The 8,730-nt window shown below is 57.6% G+C and overlaps 1 protein-coding gene and 1 long non-coding RNA gene across 2 annotated transcripts in view; one reads left to right on the top strand and one right to left on the bottom strand.

Annotated features, from left to right (window-relative positions):
* Nucleotides 1-233: 233 nt before the first annotated feature.
* Nucleotides 234-8,730, bottom strand: part of LOC114485187 (uncharacterized) — a 10,509-nt gene continuing 2,012 nt past the window's right edge. Inside the window, exons 2-3 of the long non-coding RNA XR_003678663.2 lie at nt 5,366-5,600; nt 234-1,131 (exon numbers count right to left, since the gene is read on the bottom strand). This is a non-coding gene — a long non-coding RNA (uncharacterized lncRNA). The remainder of the gene's footprint in view (nt 1,132-5,365; nt 5,601-8,730) is intronic.
* Nucleotides 2,462-8,730, top strand: part of ASL (argininosuccinate lyase) — a 9,747-nt gene continuing 3,478 nt past the window's right edge. The window contains exons 1-6 of the mRNA XM_024133964.3: nt 2,462-2,662; nt 6,010-6,204; nt 6,518-6,601; nt 6,862-6,918; nt 7,065-7,162; nt 8,612-8,689. Coding sequence (XP_023989732.1) covers nt 2,651-2,662; nt 6,010-6,204; nt 6,518-6,601; nt 6,862-6,918; nt 7,065-7,162; nt 8,612-8,689 — 524 coding nt within the window. The 5' untranslated portion in view covers nt 2,462-2,650. The remainder of the gene's footprint in view (nt 2,663-6,009; nt 6,205-6,517; nt 6,602-6,861; nt 6,919-7,064; nt 7,163-8,611; nt 8,690-8,730) is intronic.

Genomic DNA, 8,730 nt, shown 5'->3' with positions numbered 1-8,730 from the left:
GTATTTACACAAGGGAAGGGAAAGCATATGTCCACAGAAAGACTTGCACATACAAGTTTTATTTGTAACAACCACAAATTGGAAGCAACTCAAATGTCCATCAACAGGCAGCTGGATAAACAAATTGTGGTATATCCATAGAATGGAATATTACTTACCAATAAAAAGGAATGAACTATTGACACATGTACTAACATGGATAAATTTCCAAATAATTATGCTAAGTGAGAAAAGACAGATCAAAAAATATATAATAATTTCATATATATAATAATTCCATGTATATATAGAGAGAAAATGTAAGCTAATCTATTGTTACAAGCACATCAGTGTTTTCTTGGGGATGGATGGGGAGAGGCAGGAGGGGGAGATTATGAAGAGGGTTAGGACAATTTTGGGTATGATGGGTACATTCACTATTTTGATTATGGTGTATTTTCATGGGTGTACATATGTCAAAACATATCGAATTGTACACTTTAAATATTTGTAATTATTGTGTATCAATTAAATCTCAATAAAGCTGATACATACATTGTATACATGTACATATACGTACACACACACACACACATCCATACGTATCCAGATTCACGAGGCTTTTAACAGTGAGACTGTGCATTTTTTAACACTTCCCCAACACCCTTTCCAGCCTCAATTCATTTGCCAAAGGGTTTGATCCCTCTATGTTGCTGGGTACTCAGGAATGTGACCTCATATTTGCAAAGTACCTCTGGCTTTGACATTTGACCTCCCAGGAGGGGATGTCAGACCTCAGACACTAGCAGGTAGATCCCAGGGGTTTGCCACAGCACTCAGTTGTCAGGACCACATGGCTCACAGCTGGTCTCAGGGCTTCCCTGCCCACCTAGGGGCCTGCTGCAGCCCTGTTCTGGGGCTTTTGTGGGAGAAGACAGGAGAGGTTGGGGGTTCACAGAGATAAAGAGGATGAGGCCTTGCTTCCAAGGAGCCCACAGTTGGGTGGGGGAGAAGACCCAGAAGCCACAACTACAGTGCTCCCAATTCAGGGAAAGACTGCTAGATGCTTCTCCAGGATCGCATGGGAGCCCAGAGCTGGACACCTGGATCAGCAGGGAGTCTTCCCAACGTTGATGATGCTTGGCTCGAATACTGACAGATGAATGGGAGTAGCAAGACAGACAGTGAGGGAAGGCATTCCAGGCACAGGGAGGAGCATTTAGGAAAGCTTGCAACAGCCTGATGCATTCTAGGAACTCCAAGTAATTCCACTCTTGAGTGAGGGCTAAAAACCTTCAACCCATAAGATATCCCAGCTACTGGTCCCTTCTCCCCTCCATTCCATCCTCAATACTGTTGCCATAAGTATCTTTCTAAAAAAATTTTGGCTCCCTCAATTTTTAACATCTGTTGGCTCCCTATGACCTATGGGAGGACAATAGGTCCTATCAAGACCAAACCCTCTCGTTTGACATTCAAGGCCCTTTACAATCTTACCCCAACCTACCTTCCACCTCTCCTCCCCACCTCCATTCTAAAGCCCCTGACCCTTTGTTATAGCCACTCTTGGTTTCCTGTTCTGCAAGCAGGCCATTCACTTTCTGGCCTCTGGCCTCCCGTACTTTGCCCAGGCTGCCCCCTCCCCCCTCCCCACCCCCCCGCAGGGAATGTTCTAATCCCCTTTTTCGCTGAGCTAACTCCCTTTCATCTTCCAAGACTCAACTCAGGGGACATCTCCCCCAGAATGTGGAACTTCCAGGGCAGAAGTTCAAGGGCCCCTAAGGCCAGAACCCAGGCTGTCTATTTTGTTGAATAATTAGTTAATTAATCGTGTCAGGGAACCCTTCCCTGAGTACCCCAAGATGGACGCCCCACTCTGCGCTGCCCTCTGTGCCCCCTGCACACCTTATCCACGCTTTGTTAGAGCTTCTTGAGGCAAGCATCATTTCTTATGCTCATTTCCTTTTTTTCAGGGTCTAACTCTGTACCTACCACATAGGAGGTGCGGGTACGTGTTTGTTGAATGAACGAATGATCGGGCGTGGCTTTTCACCTTGCGTCTCCTGTGAGCCCGCCAGGCCCGGCCCAGTGTCTTTACCTCTATCCCTAGCCCGGGTCTCCCTCCAGTGCCCGGAGCAGTCTGCAGCCTTGAGCACTGCCGCCCTGGCACCACCCTCACAGTCCCCTACCGCCTCCCTAGGGCCTCTCAGCCCAAAGCCGCTCCGGAGACGGCTCCGCCCACAGCCGGGGTTGGAGGACGGAGGCAACGCCCACCGGGCCGGGCCGCCTGGGATTGGTGCGGCCGCCAATAGGAGGCGGGGACAGCGCTGGGCTGCTGTTGACGCTCTCCAGGCCAGAAAAGTCCAGCCCCGCGGCTGCGGAGAAACGCACTGCGCGGCCAGGCGGTGGTAAGTGCTCGGCGGCCGGACAGGCTGGACGGGCGGGACTTGCGGGACTGACGGGAGGGGAGGACGCAGAGGACCTGCGCGAGCGCGCTGGGCGCTGCCCACGTCCGCCTCCGCCACAGGCTGCGCTCCGCCAAGGGCAGTGCCCCAACCCGGAGCCGGCCCCGCCCGGGGGACACCGCCCGGTGGCCGACGAGGTCGTCAGTCCCGCCCTGTCTTCCAGACCCGGAGGACCTAGGCTCCCGGACGGCAAGGAACCGCCCAACATGGCATCGGAGGTGAGTGGGACCTCGACAACGCCGGTCCTCCAAGCCTCCAAAGGAGGGGGAGGGGCGCCCTGGGCGCCAGCCGGAACAGTGACCTGAGCACGCGATCTCCCCGAGCCAGACCTGTCGCCCTCCACCCTCCTGGTAATTGTCCTCGCTGGCTCCAGGCAGTGGGTACCCCCTGGCGCACCTGCCAGAGTCCGAAAGAGAGCTTTGCCCCGACTTCCCGGTGTCCCAACCACCATCTGCTCTCCCCCGTCCCTCACCCCTCCCCAGGCAGCCTTTGTGGCAAACGCACCAACCCACACTGCTGGGGAAGGTGGCCCTGACCTGACCGTGATCTAGGCTGGGCGGGAAAGGTGCGGCCCGCTCATTCAGCACCCTCACCTCTTCATTCCTTCCTTCCCGCCCCCGCCCCCGTCCTCCTGTCAGTCCCCATCCTGTGCCCCTCTCCTACCATAGCAGTTGTCCCTGTGTAGCAGAGTCCGCAGGACTCTTGCGTGTGCTAAGAGCTAGGACGTAGGGGACCGTGCCGTGTGGCCCCAGGACCTGGTGGCTTCCTGTCTCATTGGCCTCTCTCCCTCAGAGCCAGAGGACTCCTGGGTTCTCTTTCTGACTTAATGGCAGGAGTCTGAGGCACAGGTTTCTTTCCCTGGGCCTCAGTTGATTTACCCGGCACATGGGGATAATATTAGCTGTCTGCCTTCTCTGTAAAGTACTGGATCATGAGGTCATTGCTTTGAACCCTTCAGGTAAAAGGGGCTGTTTGCTTGATGCCAGAGAAGGGAACCCTGGGCCTGGGAAGCAGGAGGTGTGGGTTCCAGTCCCTCCTGGCCCCCATTAGCTGGCAAGTCACTTCCTCTCTGGGCCTCAAGGGTGTTTTTGTTTTTGTTTTTGTTTTCTTTTGCGGTACGCGGGCCTCTCACTGTTGTGGCCTCTCCCGTTGCGGAGCACAGGCTCCGGACGCGCAGGCTCAGCGGCCATGGCTCATGGGCCCAGCCGCTCCGCGGCATGTGGGATCTTCCCGGACCGGGGCCGAACCAGTGTCCCCGGCATCGGCAGGCGGACTCTCAACCACTGCGCCACCAGGGAAGCCCTGGGCCTCCATTTTTTATTGAATAAATGGGTTAAGACTGTCTGCCCTACTAGCTTCTGGGTCATGGTGGAGGGCCCGTGGCAGGGCCTGGACTTTGGAGCCAAACAGACTTGGCTTCTGAAGCAGTCACTCGACCTCCCTGAACGTCTTTCCTCATTTGTAAAATAGGGGTAACCTCGTAGGAGGGTGTAAGAGCATCTGGAGAATGCCTGGCACAGGGTGAAGCAATAGTAGGTGCTCAATAAACCGTGGCTAATGACACTAAGAGGGACAACGCCGGTATTTCCCGTGTTTTCTAAATTGGCTGTTGCTCTTTCATCCCAGCCTGAACCAGTGTCCCTGTCCCCTTGCCCCAAAGGGATCCTTCTGGCCCAGATGTGCCCTGGCTCACAGCAGTGCCCTCTCCCACCACCTCGCCCCTCCCTCAGTGCCCAGGTGGTGGTACGTCGCTCTAACATCCTCCTGGGGTCCTTTTAAGACTGCCAGCAGGGTTGGAGCTTGGCCCCAATGTGGAGTGGGCTGCCTTCAGGAAACCAGGGCGCCAGGCGACCTCTACTTTCCCCAGGCCGTCCTGTGGGTTGGCACTCATTGGTTTGGCTGTGGCCCCACTTGTTAAATAGTTGTTATTACTAACAACCCACGAAGCGAGTCCAGGGGCCTGCTGGGGGGAGGTGATGCCAGGCCCCTGGCTGAAGGGCAGCCTGCCTCCCCATCCTGACTGGCTGGCCCTGGCCCTCTGGCCCCAGTGGTCAGGACCAGGGCCCCACGTGGTGCTTTGCTGGAAATCTAGGCTTGGTGGGGCAGCAGGGGGTAAGGGGCAGGTCTAGTTCAAAAGGCTGAGTGGGGGCAGAGGCTACATCTGCAGGGCAGAGTCCTCTGGCAGCCAGGGCTGCTGGGCACTGAGGGGTCAGCTCACAGCCTGGGGCCAGAGCACCGTGGAGGTCCCGGGGGTGCACACAGGAGTGAGGAGTGGAGCTAAGGCACGCCCTGACCCTGGCAGCCCTCGGCCCTTCCCTTAGCAATACCTAGAACTTACTGAGAACCAGGCACTGTGCTATGTATGCAGTTAGCTTAATCTAATGGCTTAATCTAACAACTCCATCAGATAGATGCTATTATTATTCCTATTTTATAAAGGGGCAACCCTGAAGGTTAGAGAGGTAATATAACACTCCTATGGTCAGGTGGCTAACTGAGGTCTGGGACATTGCAGGGGGTCAGAGGAGAACATATGTCCCCAGTGGCCACTGTAGACCCCTTCCACAGAAAAGATGCCAGTGAAGTAACGTTCCCATCTCCACCCCGGACCACTCCCCTCCTGTCCTTGGCTCACTGGGCACTAGGACTGCCCCTCGGGGGTGCTGCGCTCCCTCCCCCGTCTGTCCATGCCCTGACCTATGCCCCCTTTCAAAACAGAGGCGTCTCTGTCTCATCCCTTTGCCCTTGGCTCCCGGGGGGCAGAGGGTCAGCTAGTGACCTCCTAGAAGGCCAGTGATAACGGGTGTGTCCGGGGTGCTCTCCAGAGAAGTGGGGGGGTGGGACCTTAGGCCCCACCCCAAGCTGGGGGAGGGAGATGCAGGTAATTTGAGACTGATGGGGCCCCTCAAGTGCCTCCTCACCTGTCCCTGCAGCAAATGTTCAGAACAGCAGAGCCAGCAGAGAGGTCCTGGTGGCGTGCGGGGTTTAGAGCAGGGCTTCGACTTCCGGCTGCCGAGGTGCAGCCCGGGCTCTGCCGCTCTCAGCAAGGGCAGGGTACAGATCTGCTCTGGGCCTCAGTTCTTCCTCTCTGTAGCAGGATAGTATTGGTACCCAGTTCACAGCGTTGCTGTCTGCGTGACAAGCAAATAATGGTGCCTGGCAGACAGGAAGAATGCGACGTATGTTAGCCAGTATTCCTGTCATTATCCCTGGTACATCAGAGCTGGATTCCAGAGTGACTTCTCACTTTGCTCAGTGGCAGGAAGGGTCCCAGAAGTTCTGCTGTGGTCTCAGGGGTGCCTGCCACCATCTCCCTGGAGCAGCGCCCCATGGTGGGAAAGAACCTAACTTCAGTGTCCAGCCAAGTTCCCACATTCACTCCCTGAGTGACTCTGGGCAAGTTCCTAACCCTCTCTGAGCCTCAGTTTCCTCATCTGTCCAGTGAGAATAACCCTGCCCACTGGCTTCCACTGCCGTCAGATTTGATAACTCTCCTGAGGGCCCTTTGTGGGAGGTACTGTTCTCGAGGGGGCAGGAGACTAATTGCTCGTGCCCTCCTGGCCAGAGCGGGAAGCTGTGGGGTGGCCGGTTTGTGGGCACAGTGGACCCCATCATGGAGAAGTTCAACTCGTCCATCACCTACGACCAGCACCTCTGGGAGGTGGACGTGCAGGGCAGCAAGGCCTACAGCCGGGGCCTGGAGAAGGCGGGGCTCCTCACCAAGACCGAGATGGATCAGATACTCCAGGGCCTGGACAAGGTACTCTCCACACCCCCAGGCCCAACCCCGGGTCCCTCCCTGTGGTCCCAGGCTTTCACCAAATCCCCGAGCGAGCGCAGGGTATCATCCCAAGCCTGTCATCTCCCCTCGTAGTGACCATATGCCTAGAGAGGTGCCCTTTAACCACATGCTGTGCTGACTGTCTCTCTTCATCCCTTAATGCCCCTGTGGTCCTGTGGCTCCTGAGCAAACATGCTCTTGGCCTGTGATGCTCCTCGGGGGTGGAGCGCTGCCAGAACTCAACTGCTGATGCCCGTGCTCCCGACCCCCGTGTTGCTGCTATCTGCTACAGGTAGCTGAGGAGTGGGCCCAGGGCACCTTCAAACTAAACCCCAATGATGAGGACATCCATACGGCCAATGAGCGGCGTCTGAAGGTGAGGCCGCCCCCCCACCTCACCCCCGCCCCCGCCCCTCCCCTCTCTGGGCCACTTTGAGCATACGCACCATCATTCTGTCCCCTTCATCACTGGGACCTCAGAGCAGGAGGCCTTGGCAGAGATGGCAGAGATCGGGCAGAACCAGGGGACCCCGGGGCAGGGAGGGAGGCCCACAGGCTGGGCAGGCTGTGGCCTGGGCTGACACCACTGGGCCACAAGCAGGCAGACCCCGACTGCGTGCCTCCCTCCACCCCCAGGAGCTCATCGGTGAAACCGCAGGGAAGCTGCACACAGGACGAAGTCGGAACGACCAGGTGCCGCCAGCCTGCCCGGCTCCCCGCCCTGGGCCTTCCCAACCTTGGGGGATCCAGGCAGCAGAGCTGGGGCTCAGCAGCGGTCCTGGCTCCCCAGGGAGGCAACACATCTGTGGTCCCTGAGTGCCACACCCTCCTCCCAACAGGTGGTCACGGACCTCAGGCTGTGGATGCGGCAGAACTGCTCCACGCTCTCTGCCCTCCTCCGGGAGCTCATCAGAACCATGGTGGATCGGGCAGAGGCGTGAGTGCACGAACACCAGGCGGCAGAGAGGGGCGCGAGGGCAGCCGGGGTCCCTGCTCCCCCGAGACAGGCGGCCTGAATGCCAGACCTCGGTGGCAGGGGTGATAAGGGTAGGGGGGCCAGGCTCTGGGGACAGGGGTACAGTCCAGAGCTCCTGGACTGAGTGAGGCAGAGCAGCCAGGGGCGGGGATTTCTTGCAGCATCTGCGACCCCCAGCCAACCCAGCTCAGCATGCAGGGGGAGCTCCCCCTTTGAGGGGCCACAGGCCAGAGGCTAAGGTACTAGGCAGATGGCCCGAAGCCTGAGGAAAGGGGCCGGCTTGCCTGGGGCAACCAGAGAGTCACTCCTTGGCCTGCCTGTGCCCCATGTGCCCCGTCCCCACACAGCATGGCGGACAAAGCACAGAGCTGAGGGCTGCCTCCCGCTGGCCTCATCCCAAGCTTTGGCTTCTGTGACATGACTGCTGAGAAGTCTATCTGGTGTCAGAGACAGGGTTGACCCCTCCTCTTCCCCAACTCCCTGTGACCCCTGTTCCACCGACTTCACTGGGGGAGAACAAGGGCCCCCAAGCTGTCATCCTCGGGGCAGGGTTGGCGTTGGGAGGATTGGGGAGTGACTGCTCATGAGCGCAGGGTTTCTTGCCCTTTTTTTTGGCTGCGTTGGGTCTTCACTGGTGCACGCAGCGAGTGGGCTTCTCACTGCTGTGGCTCCACTTGTTGCAGAGCGCGGACTCGAGGCGCGCGGGCTTCAGTAGTTGCAGCACGCGGGCTCAGTAGTTGTGGCGCACGGGCTTAGTCGCTCTGCGACATGTGGGATCTTCCCAGACCAGGGATCGAACCCATGTCCCCTGCATTGGCAGGCAGATTCTTAACCACTGCACCATCAGGGAGGTCCCAGGGTTTCTTTCTTGGGGTGATGGTTGTACACTAAATGTATACTTTAAATGGGTGATTTGTATGTGAATTATATCTCAATAAAGCTGTTTATTTAAAAAAATTAGAACCATCACTCACAGCACCTCTGCCCCTGCCCCGCCTACTTTAAAGTGCCCCCAGCTATTCTGGGCTCCTCGGGAGTTCCTCTCATGCTCACAAACTCGGCCTCTCACTGCCAGGTGGTACCTGCCGTGCACCTCCCCTCTTGCCCTGGCCCCTGCCCAGATCTGCTGCCAAGGTGCAGAGGCCCCAGCTCAAGGTGTAATCTATACTTGGTCCTACTCACCCTCTGGACGCCCCACAGCCATGGCCCAGTCACAATGCCCCACCTTCCGACCCTTCCCTTACACCATGTTTGTCCCCAGGAGATCACTTGGTCCCTTGCAGATCCTTGGTGAGCCTGCCCTGCTCTTCCCTACAGGGGCCCAGGCCTGCAGGGTCCTAGGGTCCCAGGCAGGCCTCGCCTGAACCTCCTGAGCCCCTCAGGCTCCCTGCCCCTACTCTTCCCCCACAGGGAACGTGACATCCTCTTCCCAGGGTACACACACCTGCAGAGGGCTCAGCCCATCCGCTGGAGCCACTGGATCCTGAGGTGAGTGGGCAGTGATGGAGGGGCGTGGTGGAGGGGAGGGG

This window comes from Physeter macrocephalus, unplaced genomic scaffold, assembly GCF_002837175.3.
Source record: "Physeter macrocephalus isolate SW-GA unplaced genomic scaffold, ASM283717v5 random_638, whole genome shotgun sequence".
Classification (NCBI taxonomy): Eukaryota; Metazoa; Chordata; class Mammalia; order Artiodactyla; family Physeteridae; genus Physeter; species Physeter macrocephalus.
This window is presented reverse-complemented; position numbering and strand designations above follow the sequence as displayed.